Below are 18120 nucleotides of genomic sequence, written 5' to 3'. Positions count from 1 at the left end.
ACGCACCTTCATTACCGGTAACAAAGTTGAAATTTAATAAATAAATGATTTGGAGTTGATTAACCCCTTCATTAAATTTATGTGTATAGCCTAATTTTCAAGTATAGGCCTACAAAATATTGTATTTAAGGCTAAAACCAATGTTTTTGAAGGACTACGTCTATTTTGTCTCTCCCCATCCACGTGGCGACAACTCTAAATCGAAGCATTTGCAAGGCATTACAATCGGGAAGTCCGCCAAAGTGTTGTGTTATCTTCCCGCCTTCTCCATGTTTCATCGATGTCAAAGTAACAACGTTAATTTAAGGCAGGAACGAAATAGGTGTTTCGGCAAGAGAAATCATACGTGGAGGCTTTTAACCTATTTGAAAGATGAGGAAATCCTAAGGTATTCCAAATCAAGACATTAAAAGTATTTTTATCAAGTGTTCATTCTACTGGTGCGGTAACTTTACCATGCAGGAAAAGTAACCACTGTAACATGAAAAAATTCTGCCATCACCCTTTTCTTCTGTAATTACCGTACTCAAAAAAGTTCAAAGCAAGGGTCAACTCTCTGACTGAGTGCAAAAAGAACCACAATGACACTAGCCACTTTCACGTCACGGACAACGTAGCTACTAATTTGTTCGAGGTTTCAGAGACTGAATTTATGTGAAAAGTAGCTACCTGCAGGACAAGTCGTGTTGAAGCCAAATCGGGCAACTCGCATTTTTAAGTGTTTGTCTGATTGAGACATTGAAATGATATGAGCGAAAGTGGCTTATTGCCAGCCTGTAACCTATAGCCTACGACCTGCAATTATTTTTGAAAAAAAAAAATTCGCTTTCACCGTCGTTTTGACTTTACAAGGTACTTTAGCACAGCCTCCAGTGTCATCTCACGGTAAAACTTCTTCTGATTACACTGCAGCAAGTTACTGACAAGATAACGAATGTCCACCTCCGTTTAAGCCTTATTAATATACAGTAGCCTACTGTCGGTTAGATTAATTTGATTTCAAAAACAAAATAGCTATAATTTTTTTAAACCATGAAGTTGATAAAAGAAATGGTAAAAAGATTGCACTTTTTATCGTTAAGAGTGGGGGATAGCAGGTGATCAACAAGCAAGTGAATATTAAACCGGGAACATGACATGATTATTTGTCTTTACCTAATAAATTCTGCGGCAACGTATACATTTTTTGTTTTTACTACACTTTTCTTAGCACCATAATTGGCGACTATTTTGATTTGTAAGCACTTACTTGGCCCACTTCAGAATAAATTAAAAATGAAAACATTTAGTTCGCCTACGTAATAAAAAAAACCCAAATTAAAACCAAAAAAACATATCTTGTATTTTCATTTTTTTGCCATCTTTTTTTAATGGAAGCTGAAGTCGAGAATTTGTAATCGTAACCTAAATACAAATCTCAGATGAGAAAAGCATTTGCAATCAGAATTTCTTTAAAATTACAAGAATGTGTGATTAAAATTGCAGATTGGCAATGTAAGCATCCGATGTCTAGCTTGAAATTTGAGGATGGACAATGGACATTCCTGTCAACTCTTGACCAAACAACAAATCGAAACATTGTATGCTTTAATTTTACACAAGTAGGCTATACAGAAATTTAAACGTTGATATGTCTGCACAAGGTTATACAATCAACACCATAACGCAGCAGTGTCAAATAAAACTGGCTTGAAACTTACACATAAATTTCAAAACAATTTTTAGTGACATTCATTAAATTTACGCTTATGTTTTGACATACTCATGATCAGGTTAAAACAAACACATGCTTTAATTAGTTAATGAATTTGATTGCTTAAAACTTGAAGAACAAAAACAAACAAAAACACATTTACAATGCCAATATATAACTTTTCAATTCTACTCAAACAATAATCGTCTTAAGTTACAACCATTTTACTGTCTAGACACCGAAATCCATAATTTTTACACTGAATCATCGTCTTGAGACGTTGAATCAAAGTAAAAGGAGGAATTTTGCTGTCCGAGTAGTCTTTCGAGGGGTCGGTAAGTGTGATTGAAGAAAAATATTTACTAATTCTGCACTAAATGCCGGTAAACAATAAGAAAGCGCAATGACACAGGCTTATCTATCATACACATCAAGAAGTAAACCAAAGATGACCTGGGTCTGGTGTAATTGTAGTATATACAATATACATACACGTTAAGAGAAAATTAGATTGTTGTTAAGATTGATCACAACCGATAAGTAAGCAACAGAGTATTCAGCGCACGAAACTACCTCTAGAACAATATCATGGTCTTGAAATATGTCAAGAATGAAGGGCGCATTACAACTATACTGATAGCGTTTCTGTATCAAATGTCTTACAATCGCGAGTACAACGAATATAATTCTTGGATACCCCAACTAAAAATCGAGACTTAAGAAGCGGCTTCAGGAGTATCCTCCACATCTTCTAGCTGACCATCTGTCGGCTCTGAAATTCAAAAGCGCATGTAATCCCAGACAGTAAATCAGTCTTTTACGACGTCTGTAGACGTTGAACCAATGAAAAAAACGACTGATTTGATGTCTGAAATCGGTTTACACTGCGGTTGAGGCAGATACAGAAAGGAAGTATGTGAATCACCTGAACACGGCACTTCCATTTTACTTGAACACATTGAGGTATGACAAATCTGAATTATTTAACTGTATTAATGCATCAGTTTACGAAAAACTGCGGACTTTTGATTCAGATATACTTTTTCTTTTACAGTAACAGAAATTGTAAATACTGTACAGGAGAGTGTTCACCATACATTTGATATAAAATGACTTGCGTTCTTCTGGTGACTGCACTAGGCTACCACGGCCACCTGGTATTAAGAATGACACCCAGCTTTTATTTCTTTATACAGTATACTTCAAACAATTCTTAAAACAGAAAGGGTTATACTAAAAGATTGTTTTCAGGAAGTTGGTACATAAACCAATAGGCACGTGCTCTCAAACAGAATGATGGCCAAAGCTTTTCCTCTGATTACAAAAAATTGCTTTGACGTTGCAATTACCATTACTCACAGCTTTTCCACATCATTGATTTGCTGATTCATTTCGCTACGCGCTACCTTTGTCTCATATTATTTCAACGTTTATTGACTTTGAACCACAAAGAGAGAAATTTACGCTGTCGGTGTCGGATAGTAGTTTTTAGGTATCATTGCATTGTCAATTAAATTGAGCGGCAAGCTTGATGGGTTATTTTAAGCTCTGATGTCGTCGTGTGAGCCTCTGGGGCTGAGGCCGGAGAGTCTATCCTTGTACCACCCGATTCATGGTGTTCCGGGACTAAGCTGGAAGGCTACTAGAGAGCAGCCAGTATTTTGTTTCATTATCCAAAACACGCAGTCCTTCCACTCCCTTAGGTGGCTTGAGGATGGTGCATTGATGCAATAGTTGATAATGTGGACGGCGGTACCGTATGTTCCTCACCACCACATTCACAAGTAGATAAAAAAGATATTCCCCATTGGTGTCCTGTTGAGAGGAAGATCCCGACGCCCGTACGGAGATGAGACGCACCTACGGCCTACGCCTGTCTTTGAACTGTCAGGCCGGTGAGACGGGTGTCGGCATCGAAGGGAGATGAACGAATGGAGTCTGGTGGTGTTTGATTTCCATTTATGGTCCGCCAAATTAGTCACAGAGATGTTTTGTCCATCAGCTACGTTGATCAGAAGTGGAGCGGTTGGCACAAATGGGTGGGTGTCTTGATTTCAGTCGACGGGGGTGCTCTTTTGGGGAAAAAAAGATCTTGCAATGAACAAGCTGGTTGGGCTCCAATGCCCGTCGACCGAGAAACAGAGTGCCTTCTTTACAACGAAGCTCAGCGGGTTGGATGCCAGTAAGAACGGGAAGATTGTCCAATGCTGTAGGACGGAGACACCCGGTCACTGTGCGCAGGGACACCAAATGGTGGCGGTACGTGAACGGTCTGTCTAATGTCACCCGAGGTATTTTGGTTAGGGGCAAGACATTCAGCTCACGATCGGCTTCCCGGTTATGTAGATGAAAAGTTGCTGCCACAGTTTTGGTTTCGCTGTGTTTTAGTCGCCATTTCTACAGATAAATTGAGAGGGTTTTATGTACTTGCTCAGGATGTCTTCCAGGTTTTCCCACGGCTTTGTGGGTGTGGACTGTGGAGTGAAGAACTGCCAGGTTGTCCCCGTATGTGTATTTTGCTGCGATCGTCATCGCAGGTCGTGGGTGTTGTAGATGTTAAAAAGAAGTGGAGCCAGGACTGATCCTTGTGGGACGCCATTTTTCAGGCGTCTTAGTCTGTCTTGCCGTGAGTTGCCGGTGGTGAGGGTGAAGCTTCGATTTCTGACAAGTTCCATGATCACATGGACCATATGTCAGTATGGAAGCAGGTGAAGCAGAGGAAAGTAAGGTCGAGGTGCCATACGGTGTAGTAGCCAGCTGTAACATCTGAAGACAACGACAGCCTTCTTTTTTGGCTAAAGGCAATCCTCGATGTCTTCGGTCAAGAGTGTGGTCTGGCATATGGTAGATTTTCCGCGCCGGAACCCAGCTTGCTCCTTTGGGAAGAGTGGGTCGATGATTGGATTGACGGAGGCATAGATCAGTTTTTTGAAGACTTTGAAAGGAACAGAGGAGAGATATAGGACGATAGCTCCATGGGTCCTCTGGTGGCTTGTGAGGCTGAGATCGCAATTACTAAAGCTTTTCTAAAGCAGAACAGCGACAACTACATCAGTCGTAAGCATTCGTCTACAGTAAGTATTTTAATCGTTGGTGCGAACTTCTATAAAATTTATTATGTTTTTGCTCTTTAAATTATACAATTTCAAGGCTACTTTTTATACTACTAGTGACTATCAGGGACGGACTCAGCAAATAGGGGGTCAATTTCAACAAAACACAAATACACAATGACGTGTAGACTGTAGGTCTACATGAAATTTCGACCTTGCAAATGTGAATAAAGTACTTTTCTGGGTACTATACTTATACTCAGATAAAGACTACTAAACGCGTTCAATTAAGAGAAATTTCAGGCAATTCCGTTTTTGGCTTAAAATCATCCTTCAAGCAGTTTATCATAAATCTATTTTTCTCTTAACTTCAAAAATTGTTTGTCGAAAAAGCTGCATATATTTTATTTTTTAAGTGTTAACAGTTTGCCAAATCTGTTTTGGTGAGATTTTTACTGAAAAAAATCTAAATACGTAAACCAAAAACAAGATATATACCATAAAAAATGAGAGTACAAGTCGTTCATTTGCACCACACGTGGCGCGAGTTAGCTAGCTTGGTACTTCGCTAAATGGCCTCACCTTGGTCAGCATTCTGATCCGACGTCCACAAAGTAAGGTTGTCACGCAAAAGCTGCATGATCAAAGTAGAATCTTTGTAAGATTCCTCCGATAATGAGTCAAGTTCAGCAATTGCGTCATCAAATGCCTTCTTGGCGAGTGAACAAGCACGTTCGGGGGAATTCAATATTTCATAATAAAACACAGAGAAGTTCAATGCTAGCCCTGAAAATTGCATTTTGGTAAGCTTGTTTTTTCAATTAACCACACCACTCATCCAAAATAGGTACAATTAGGAAAAATTGTTGAAAAAAAATAATCTTATGATGTACGCTTGGCGGCGTTTAAGAAGACTTTTTTGTTCTTTTATGTCGTTTATCCATACTTTTTTTTATTTCATACGTAATAATATTCAAGCAACAAATCACAACAATTAGGAGTTAAGGTGAAATCAATAAAGAAACAACTCAACGACAAACACTCCCTTGCAGATTTGCTTTAAAAGTAAAATGTCAAATGGCTGTCGCAACCATGCATTAGAATAAAACCATGGCAAAGTTTTGTTTGGCAACTTGATAAATAACCCAGCAATTGTGCAGTACTTTGCCAGTCAAAAACAGTTGAAACTGACCTAATCGAATAGGATGTGTTGGTGCAAGGTCCACCTGAGCTATCTCACTAGCGGCTTTGTAGGCTACAAGACTCTCCTCAGCCACACGCTTGCGATCATCTCCAATTTCAAATTCCGCTAAATATCTGTTGTAATCTCCTTTCCTGGAATTAAGCGACAGAAAATTAATAATGTACCGTATTTGTTCGAGGATGAGTGGCACTCGTGTGTAAGTCGCATCCCGACTTTCTCGGTAAACAATTTGGTACAAATTCTGCGTCTTATGCTCGAACCAATACGGTAGTGAGTTGAGACAAGTCGGAATATACTTCTTGCAAACAAAGGCCGTAAGATGGATCACTTGAAACCAAAAATCACAAGAAAATACTTTACAACTAAAAAACCTTTGAGTGCACAATGAACCAGGGGATCACATTGCAGCCTTTGTAGGTGTGATGACCTAGATGCTTGCCACTTGAGAGCAATGAAATTGAATTGTAATAATGCAGTCTTCAAAATTAGCGTCGGCAATCCGCAATTGCCGAGGTAATTGCCGACGCAGATGCATGAATGGCACATTAGCGTCGGCAATAAAAATGTCGAGGCCATACGAGCGCTTGTAAGGTTAGCGTTAGACATTGCTCCCAGTCGTTATGCCACAGATTTGCTCCTTAGTCAACACCCTAATGGGGAGCTCTGCGAAAGAGGCGTGTGGATAGGAATCAAAGCACGAATGCCGCAAAACGTGGACGCTTCATTGCCAACGGCGAAGACAGTGTAGACTGTAGATTTACAGTCAAGCGATGAGCCTCTTGATGTGTCTGACTCTAGTGATCACGCGACAACTTCATCCTTCGATACAGCATTTGATGATTCTGATTGCTAGTTCTTTATCAAACAGACTTTGTGTTGCTCGCAGTATCCCAGTTGTGCCGAAATAATATTAGTAAAACGAGGCAATCTTCTCGCAGGGAGCTATTAATTTGTTACCGGTATCTGGTTGAGCAATTAACGTTATTTCATGATAATTCAACGTCGCTAGATGTCGAATTAATGTAAAACAAACATAAATTTCTTATTGGGCCTTGTTACGCAATATAACCCACTGGTAAAATTAAATCGATTTGTGCTGACTCGAACGTTGAATCAACCCAAAATTCTTACTGTTATTGAAAAATTAACAGTCTGACTAAAATCTTCGAAATCAAATTGTCTTTGTTTTTCAACATTTGGGGATGTTAAAACCTATTGTATTATCTGGAGAAAACAGTAAAGAAAGCGTAATAAATATAATTTTTTGAAAAATTCATTTAAACATTCACCTAAACTTAGCAAAATCTGGAAATTTCTGCAAAATGTGACAAATCAGGCCATATTTTTAGGTAGCCATGATCTACCCAACAAAATACACTTTACTATGAATGGTCAAAAGACACCAAAATATTCATATTAAACCGCCGAACGACAACATGAGCACTGCGCTAAGTCGGATGCATAGCCGAGGGGTGAGACTAAGAGCCCTGGCTAAACGTTCGGAAGGGAGCAGGTTCTACACCGCTCCAGAGCATGCGGCAGTGTTTTTGACAAGTGTCACTGAAAAGCATGCCTAAAGGTGTGTTTTTTATTGTCACGACGTTTGGATTCCTTGCTTTCCTGACAACTTAATCTAAATCTTCAAACATTGGGCGTAAGCCTGGACACGACAAGAGAAAGTGATATCAATCTGGCAATCTTTTCAATAAAACGAAACCAACAACAATTGTGGAAAACAGCGTACTTACATTTTGTAATAAAAAACTTTTGATTCTTCTGATGACGCATCAGGAATGAGATGTTTGTCAATTAAAGTTAAGATATCTTGACATATATCTTTTAACTCTTTTTCGACCTAGAAAAAATCAAATTCAATCACAACGTAGTGCATGCTGCAAAATACTCTACAGGCTGTTTTCTGCATAAAAGTTAATTAACAACAAGGGTTCGGACTTCGGATACCAAGCCAATCGGTACACGACATCTGGGCAAAACCCTCTTGGGCAAGACCATGTGAGTGACGGTCAAAGTAGGTGACGGCCCATGTAGGCGACGGTAGCGAAAGTTTAGCCATTTGGAACGGCGGTGACCTATATAATTTATCTAGTTGCTTTGCGTCGTCATGGTTTATCGTGAAACTTTTAAAGAGAAACCCTCAGAAAAGAAACAAACGAAGACCTCCGAAGAGGAATGGCCAAAAAAATGGTTGTCGTCAGTTATGAACGCTCCATAACCGTTATCGAAACTTGTTAGTCACAATATCGATGCTGATGGTGCAAGATGCATTCTGTTGAAACATTTTTCGGTATAAGCGACAGGCAGAAAAACCATCCGGCAACCACTGCAAAGTTCTGACTCCGTGTGACTTCAAGTCTTAAAATGTGATGACTGTCAATCACAAGCCTTAAAGCAGCCGGCGGCCATCGAGGCAATGGCCGTTAAGTAGTGCTTGAATGACCGCCGGTGCTACCTCCTCAGTCGGCCAAGTTTGGCCGCCGGTTTCTTCTAGCCGATTATTTAATTTCGCAATAGAATGATCGTGGGTTAAATGTCGAAAATATGTATCAAAGAGTGACGCAGAATTAGGTCAACGCGTTATAATCACCACTGTTGTATTGCGCGGGAGCATTTGCTATTGTATATACATGGAATATATCCAGCTGCGATCACCAGCGTTGTAAGTGTTGTTTGCAATTCCCGACGTTTATTTCAGCAAAGTGTTAATTCGACGTGCTAAATTACATAGGCTGGCAATATTGTCGTTTTTATATCGATTGACATTGAATCGTTGTTAAAAAGGAGAACTATGTTAGTTGAAATCGGAGGGGAAAACACGTGTCTTCATAGTTGGGAAACGTTCCCGCTGTGGGTTAGTGACATCACACCCTCAATGGTGACATCATAACACTGTTTTTGTTTTTTTCGGTCATTTATCGGTCATTGACCGACTTTTTAGCAAAATGTCTGAAAAAAGTATAGTCAATTCGGTCAAAATGTCCGAAAAAATATATAGTCAATTCAGTGCAATAAAAGATGTCTGCGGCCGGGTGTTACAAGGTTGAGTTTCGCTGATGAACGTGGAAGAAACGTTTGTCTGTTCTAACTTTTCTCAGATAACATAGCACGACAACGTTTCTCAGCGAAACTTAATGCTGTAGCAGTCAGGAAGTGCAAATTTTGGTTTGTATCAGCTACTTGAAAGGAAATATTTTTATCAGAAGAAATGACCGAAATACATAAAAAATGACCAAATTTTTTCAAGTCACTTCGGACAAATGACCGAAAAGTCTCAGCAAAAAAAACCCCAGCATCATAACGAAATAAATGGCCAGGTTTATGAAAGGCGGTATGCAGTTGAAACAACCTACTGAACTGCGAACAGTTGCAACAATTTAGTGTAATTTGATGGTCCCGCAATACTGGATTACAATCCAGATAAAGCAGTTATTGCGTGGTACAACGATTCTATTGCCAACGATTATTTGTTCCAAGAACCGATTTAGCATAACATTTCATTTGTACATTGAATCAAAGTCTGAATCTTAAAAATGCAACGTATCGTAGGGCTTCTGTGAATGTTTCTCAGTTTCATAATTAACGGCAGGTCGAACGTAGCGATAACTCCGAGTGTGGCAATAAAAGCAATCCTAGTGTGACGACATAATTACGTCATCCATCTGCGTGACATTTCGCTGAATTTACGTTGCTGCTGATGAAACACGCTTTCGCCCCCACGGCCAAAAAAATAGTTAGGCGCCTATGATTTTAACTATTTAAAAGTACTAACTTATAGACATAAACATTATTTTTTTTCTAACATTTTCTTTGTTTTATTTTTCCTTCATATCTTAAATTTTTCTGAAGGTGATGCAACCTTACCAAATTTCTTTCAACTCAATAACTTACTTCGGTCACAAGCACGTTTTAACGTTCGCGTTTTGTCGCTTCTACCTTTTTCTACACCTTTGCTATGTTGACGTGAATTGTTTTTGATATCATGATCAGAAATAAAAACAACTGAACTGACATGACGAATTCAAGCACGTTTTAACGTTCGCGTTTTGTCGCTTCTACCTTTGCTATGTTGACGTGTATTGTTTTTGATATGATGGTCAAAAATAAAAATAACTGAACTGACATGACGAATTTTAATTTAATAGTTCAAACATTTTATTTTTATTCCTTTCTGCACGATTTCAACGTTTAGCGTCGTTAAAACGATGTAAAAACGGCAATTGTAATTAGGCTACGGTACCCGATAATTTCCTTTTAAAAATTTCAAAAACTCGCCGAATAGGGCACTCGCCGAAAAAGGCTCTCGCCGAATAGGGAACTCGCCGAATCGGACTAGTCGAATCGGACTCGCCGAAACGAGCCATTCCGATATATAATATTCTGCTGCCAATATGCTCTAAATTTGTGGTCTCAATCATCACAGTTGCGTCTGTTACGTCACTGATATTAAACTCGCAAGTTTCGTCCCGTAACCCGCGCATACCAATCACACAAAAATGCGGAACTGAATTACCAGGACCAGACGTTGTTGCGTACCGTACCAATTATATTTATTACTTGTTTCCAAATCGTGTTAGAGGAGACATAGACTTAAATGTAAAACTAGGCTAGCCCAACAACCTAGCAAAATCGCCCTTTTGAAAAACGCACAAAATAACCTTTATGACGTGACAGTATGTGTTCGCCCGCCCAGCTATTTTGAAAACTCGGCGCCTATGCGTACAGATCAACAATAGCTGATCACCACCTTAGTCCTTACAGAATTACGCATTGCAAGCAGCTTTTACAGTCCGGACTAGAACCTTGCCTTCTCGTCTCAGGTTTTGCACCAAGGCAGGAAATGATTTCCATTTTTTCAAATTCCAAGATCTACCTGTTTTCTAGGTGTTTTTTTTTTCTATTCTACCATGTGTAAGCCTGGATAAGCTACTACAAAAAAACAGGAGATTTGAGAGAGAAATTATATTTCGTTCAAATAGACATGTACAATATTGTACATTGTACAACACTGCTGTGATGTTGGTTTTATTGGTAATTTTTGGTGAAGTTTACAGCTAATGTGAGTTATTCGTTGAACTGCAAATACCTCATGAGTTTTCCTGTAGGCTACATATTATCATCTATATACATGATTGGTTTTAGTTTTGCTAAAGAAAATGCTCAGTCAATCTGCCCATAAACGTTTCAATAAATGTAGCTTGACATGTTAAATTATGGCTCTTGCTCATGCTGATGATTCATAACAATCTGTGCGATGTTGACGCTGATCAGGTAGATCGCAAGAGGTTGGTTGCTTACAAAGTAGATCTTTGGTCAAAAAGGTTGGGCACAATGCAACATCAAGCATAGAACTAAATATATATTAAAATTATGATTCAACAAAACAATTTGATAGGTTACATAAAAATGAAACTAAGGAAAAAATAAAACAAATATAATATAATTATAAACGTGATTACTGTTATGCCTGTTAAATTTAATGCAAAAATAATTGGCTAACCACCACTAATCAAGTTTAATGAATATATCCCAATAACATAAAAGTTAGAAGACTGCTTCCTTAATTATATATATACATAATACATAACCAAGAAATTGCTTACAGATTTGCGATACTCTTCAACCATCTGTGTTGGTGCAGACTTGGACCCTTCTTTCTGTTCAATGCTACTTATTATTCTCCAGGAAGCCCGTCGAGCACCAATCACATTTTTGAAAGCAACTGAAAGAAGATTTCTTTCTTCCACTGAGAGATCACCATCCAGCTCGGCCACCTCTTTCATTTCATTTACCATTTCTAAACAAGGCATATAATCACTAAAAAATACTCAAAATACCCGGAATGGCCCGTTTCGGTGAGTCCGATCCCTATTTGATGATTTTTTTTTAAATTATCGAGTACTGTAGCCTAATTATCATTGCCGTTTTAGGGTTAGGAACTCACCGAATAGCAGCAGATCCCAAAATACCATATGGTACTTTCTAAAAACTGGCAACTGGGTTGCAAAACATACACACAGTTTTTCCTTTCTCGGTGAGTTTATATGACATTATTACAGGCATTGAAAACATGGTGGAATAGTAGTTACCAACAATCATTCTAATGAAAAATTGTAGTGATAAGACCTAAACAAGGCCAGGGCAGAAAAGACAGTGGGTGACTTCCTGTGCTACGAAGGCAAGTGGAAAAAAAAGTTTCAAGTACAAACGCAGGTGGAGAAAAAAGTTTCACGTAAGAACGCAGGTAGAGAAAAAAGTTTCGAGTACAAACGCAGGTGGAGAAAAAGTTTTATGTACGAACGCAAGTGGAGAAAATTCTTTTCTAAATTCTAGCATTCTTGTCTATTTAAAAAAAAAACACTATTGATGACATTTCACTTAAATCCAAAAACATTTACTACTTGCGCAAGTAAGCTTAAGTTTATAACACAACTTTATGACAAAATACATTATAAGTATAGCCTATGCTTGTTACAGCTAGTGTTGAAACAACCTGGGCTCAGGCCAAAGTCCGGCCACTTCTCCGGCACGAAGGAGTGTGTCATTTGTATGGCTGAGGTCAAGGTCATGACCTTGGATAAATGTAATTTTATGTTTCATTGTGGTATTGTTTATTCTTAAATGAACCCCTAAAAGGAACATAAACATGGCCATTAAGCAATTTCTTTAAGAGTGCCTGGTTAGTGGTTATCGCTTTACTGCTTGATAAGAATGGTGTACCAACAACCAGGGTTGTTTAGAGGATAATTTGGTTCCAGTATCAATGAGACTTTCAGGCACCAAGTTCAGACACTTTTAAAAAAATGCACCACATCCAACAAATACGAGGTGGTTTCTTCAAGTTCCCGGCCACTTTGGAATGGTTCTAGCTCTTAAAATCATCCTGGGTCCAAAAATATCCTCTGGACCACCCCGTCAACACGACTGCTAATAACCCCTTGGTTAAAACATTTATATGAGATAGATATTAACGGCCGGAAGCTCTGGCCTCCAGCCAGAGTTGACATTCTCTGGATGGAACACCTTGCCTCTGGCCAAAATCTTGCCTTTGGTGCATCACTAGTTACAGCAGACCTACCGTAGGCTACTCATTAGGATATTGCAATTTTTACTGCATGTCATCTTTATTTCTAATAGTTGTTGTTGTTTTGAAGAGCAGTGTTTTAGAAAACTCCATTGTACTTAATTCTCAAACTGTAAACTGTACCGTACTTAAACTACTTATATTGGACAAATGTTCATATTTTTGCTCTGGAGCTAAAGCCTGAAAGTTACGAAGCTGAGGCCAGAGCACTTGTATAGTGGCACCACAGCCCTGGCTAAGGCTTACATTTATGTGGTTCTTTTTGTATGGCTGCTTTCCAACATTTCATGACACCTAAACACTTTCAGTTGGGCAAAAAAACAAGTCTTTTTTTAAATTGTTTATTTGTCAGCTACTAGAGTGCAACAATATTGTGTGCTCAATACATACCATCATATCTTTCAGCTTGCTCTGCCAATTTAGCTTTGTAGACATTCTTTTCTCGGTCTGCCATTTTCGTATTTATAAAAAAAAAACAATTCAGTAGAACTACAAATAGCTTTCTGCAAGACTGCTTTTTTATGTTTAATTGGTTTAAATAATAAAACGTGGCTAGATTTTTACAAATTTCCTAAAATGCAAAATATAACCTACTTGTTACCAATTTTGCAAACACAACATTGCCATGGCATGAACTACTTAAAACATTTGTAAGATGAATTTCAATAATCGGTTAAACCATTGAGTGTCTATCAATTGAAACGGAAAGTACCGTACCATACCTGAATATATACTGTGAATACGGTATAGTTTCTGAGGATAGGATGCAACCTATTTCATCCCCTGAACACTTCGTCCACTGATTTTGTCCCCTAAAAAGATTGAGAGAAAAATAGAACAAAGACGAAGTCACTGATTTCCGCAAACATTTTGGTTTATCAAAATAACCTTAACCCGAAAGTGAGGTTCGGTTTATCCACTACTACTTCAAGATACCTAGCATGGTCAACTGTTTCGTCAACTCCGATCAGCAACTTCGCCGCTTTTGCATTTTTTATCTTCATTTTTTCAAGGTAAAAATTTTGAAATGTTTGCACAACTCCGATCAGCGACTTCGACTCTGTTGTAACTTTTCTCAATCTTTTTAGGGGACAAAATAGGTTGCAACCCTGAGGACATAGGGAAGGCTGGGGTATAAAAGAAAGAAACAGGCATCATAATTGGGGTTTCAAAAAATTAATAAAGAGCTTGCGCAAAGTCTTTATTCAAAAAATTAAAAAAGAGTTTGCGCAAAGTCTTTAAATGGGATATCATAATAAAGTACAAGATACCAATTTTAAACAAAGATTTTTCTGTAGTCAAACAAAAACTATTGAACAAACAGTGTTTGACATAAGGGCACTTGTCATTTGGTTGAAGCTTTTGCCAGGCTTAAGGCTACCCAGGAAGCAAAAATGCATAATCTTGCATTGTTTTTACATCGCAAAATGTCAGAAAAACATGCGATTTGATCGTTTTCCATGTGCTGGTTCTATCATCAGTTTGTGATTCAATTATAACTTTTAGTTGTAATTTGTAAACTTGTAATGAACTTTCTTCGATCACACCAAATTTTTCAGATGATTGGGCTACTAAAATACTTTTTTAATAATTTTTGTTGTGGGTGTAACAGTAGTTTTAGATGAATCACCAAATGGCAGTGCCAGAAAAAAGAAAACTAGTAAAAAAGACTTTTGAGGCAGATATCATGCTTTTGTTAAAGATAAAAATTGTCTTAACTGTAGAACATACCGGTACAGTACCAACAAAGACCAACTTACATAACAATTGAACAGAAAAGAATGAGGGAGTGCAACCTATTTTGTCCCCTGGCTGTAAGTGATGCTGCACTTTAATAACCAGTACTTTTTAGGCATAGAGTACATGTCAATTGTCAGAACTCATAAACCTGGTTATCTTAAATTTCAAGCATGCATTATGAACAACATTTTGCCATACCCAGTATTACACCTCAATGGTTGACTGATTAACTGTTCAGAATATGCTTCCTCATGAAGAAACCATAATTTGAGCATGCTGATTATCAAAAAAGATTTTCAACTTTGTTATTAATCCATTTTTTAAGATTCAAACACTTAAAAAATAACTGATACAGTATCCGTCAGAAACAGAAGTTCCTTAGTCAAGTGAATTTACTTGTTTCGTTGATTACTTGATGGGTACTTTGAAAGTGAGTGCCAAAAGATGATATAATATGGTGTAAAAAAATTGCTTTGCAGTAAAAATGTTACCGTCTGCATAATAGTCTTAAACTTTGGTCTCGCCTGCAGCACACCACCCGTCTCATCCTAATCCTAAGTAACCCGGTCAACATCAACTCAACTTGTGAGATTTCATTCTTTAAAATTTTAATCAATATACCTGCGCTATCTCATGCAATCTTGTGTGAGACTGTAAAAATAGCTCCTTTTTTCAAACTTCTTCCAATTTGCACAAAGTAACCAAACCATAAAGCAGATTTAAACGGATTTATGTTTTAGACTTCAAAAGAACATATTCTAAAGAAGCATGTGCGGATGAATACAAATTAATTTGCCGAATCGGAAAATGTCGTATCCGAAGTTTTACGAAGAATTTGCCGTGTTCCCATCAAAATTCTAAACTCTTCAAAATGTATTTATTCGTTTTATTTGTATCCGACTCAAAATGTTCCATATTATGATCAAAGGTGGGCATCAAATAATTTAAAAGTAGCACGCAACTTGCCACCGCTACTCGGGCTAAAGTAGTGCGCGCTACCGCTACTTTTATCAACTTAAACTGTCACAGAAAGCACTTTGTAACGTCAAAATGACCTTGAAAACGAATGATACTGTAGCGCACCCAGCATGGGGCTAAGGGGGCTCAAGCCCCCCCAAACCCGCCACCACAAATGAAGTTTTTGTATGTTCCCCATTTATACCTTTTGCTTACAGGTTAGATATGAATTAGACACAACAATACAACAAAGCTGAGCATTATAACAATGTATTTTACATATTTACAAATAGCCTACTGTAGTTTTAACAGTTGAACGTTTTCGGCTTAACTTAAGCTCTTATTATGAATCTGAAAATATTTAAGGTAAAATTACATTAGGAAAAGGCAACTACATGAATAACTACTACCAAAAAATTTGCACCACAAAACGTGATACATCAAGTAAATGTTGAAGAGAATGGACGCGCCTCAGCAAATAATTGTTTGTTTAAATTGGGGCTGTTGTAGCGTTTGACTAACACTGCTTCCTGAATTTTGGTGTCAAATTGGGATTTGCCTTCGCGTAAAATTTTAAATGAGTCAGTAGAGAATTTTCGATCTGTGTAAAAACAACACTCCATGAATAGCTCAATTGGTTAGCGCGTCACTTCTGGAACGAAGAAGCTTCAAGATCAAGCGACGCTGGTTCGACTCTCGGGGTGTGCGCTTGAGCAACGCACGTTAAGGACTGCTCTCCATTCAGCGGCATTTAATGGATGGAATAGTTTCCCCGGCAACAAGACTTCAACAATCGGAATCTTCACTCTGTCAATCTCGGTGACCGGGCCTGCGTCAGTGATTCAAAGCCTCTACAAGTATGCGAAACTGCCAGGATTAAGCTCTGCAAGAAGCTTTCCCAGTCCGAGGATAAAGATTCAATCAATCAATCAATCAATCAATGATATGGTCTTTGATGGCACTTTCTTTAACTCCTAAAGTTAAGATGCTCCCGTACTCTCGTGGTCAAATGTCTGGGTGACATAGCCTACGATGTACGTCAATGCCGAATCACACGGACATGTAAAACTGTATACATAGGCGTAGCCAGGGGGGGCGAAAGGGGCCATAGCCCCCCCAAATTTTCAAAGTTTGGATTACGAAGTTGAGCCCTTTGTTGAAAATATAGCTAATATAATTTACAAGTATAAATTTATATCGTTTTCCAAGACATCTAGCTATTAACACCTCCCAGGACTTGTTTTAGACACACAGAAAGACACCAATAAATTTTGCAAATCGTAAATCGCGCAAAATTTACGCGATTTACGCTTCTTTTAACTAATCTATGCAAGCAATTTCAGAATCGCTTACTCTGTTGGGTTTTTGTGTAGTTTATGAGTAGCTGAGTTTTTGGTGTTCGCTAATTTTAGCCGCAGTTTTTGCCCGTTCGTGTGTAATAGCTACCTTTAATAAGTTAATAGTTGTTTATCTGGTAATATATTTCATACAAATATTACCCTAAAAGTGTTTCCAGAAAGCGCTATAATCCAATATTTGAGTGTAATTTTGCAAAAATTTTCCGGGGGAGCATGCCCCCGGACCCCCCTAGAAAGGACCCCGGACCCCTCTAACCCCCCACCACTTTTATTACTTCCCTTGCTCGATCCACCAGGATACGCCACTGCACATCAGGTGGCGATGTCTTTAATCAAACACTTTGTCGTTCTCTTCAATTCATCAAATATTTGCCCCCCCCAAAAAAATTTTCCTGGCTACGCCACTGACTTTATACCGGTACGACAGTTGTACAGAGAGACGAAGACGTCTCGGACTTTAGTTGAAAATACGAACTAATTTTGAATGTTTTGTAAATAGGAAAACGTCCACATCAAATTTACTGTTTACAAACTTAGTGTTTTGTTTCAAACTGTTTTTGTGCTAGTTGTTGCTTTCGCACTTATTTGTGTTGGCAAACAGAAAGCTAATTCTATTATGTCATACATGACGAAAAAGTCGGGGATTTATAGAAGATTGCGAGAGTGGACATAGGGATGAGGATGCTGCTAGTAGCATGGGGTTCACTAGGCCAACTTCTAATCTGATTGAGAGAACGAATCCTGATGTAGGCTATCGGCAACCGGTGGGTTGTGGGCGTGAGTGCCTTTAAATAATAATCAAAGGGATGGGCATTAGCCTATTGTCACTGTCACTATTGTCGCAAATCACTCAGCCGACATTTCTGAATTAGCCCCCCCCCCCTAATCTTTTTTCTGAATGCGCTACTGATGATATCATTCGTTTACACTGCCATTTCAACGTTGTTACAAAAAACACGTCTAGATGAAATTTATTGTTACCGGTACGCATCTTTTCTATCCGTACCGACGTTTCA

At 38.4% G+C, this 18120-nt stretch overlaps 1 protein-coding gene across 1 annotated transcript; it reads right to left on the bottom strand.

The window, feature by feature from the left end:
* Positions 1–1570: 1570 nt before the first annotated feature.
* LOC145778418 (14-3-3 protein epsilon-like) lies at positions 1571–13615 on the bottom strand. The gene is made up of 6 exons (XM_082589899.1): positions 13440–13615; positions 11569–11762; positions 7699–7805; positions 5939–6081; positions 5329–5532; positions 1571–2465 (listed from the first exon to the last, which is right to left on the bottom strand). Exons 1-6 carry the CDS (start codon positions 13501–13503, stop codon positions 2410–2412), a joined length of 768 nt encoding a protein of 255 aa, XP_082446025.1. The 5' UTR covers positions 13504–13615; the 3' UTR covers positions 1571–2409.
* Positions 13616–18120: the final 4505 nt, after the last annotated feature.

Source organism: Aplidium turbinatum, chromosome 1 (assembly GCF_918807975.1).
Source record: "Aplidium turbinatum chromosome 1, kaAplTurb1.1, whole genome shotgun sequence".
NCBI classification, from domain to species: Eukaryota; Metazoa; Chordata; class Ascidiacea; order Aplousobranchia; family Polyclinidae; genus Aplidium; species Aplidium turbinatum.
This window is presented reverse-complemented; position numbering and strand designations above follow the sequence as displayed.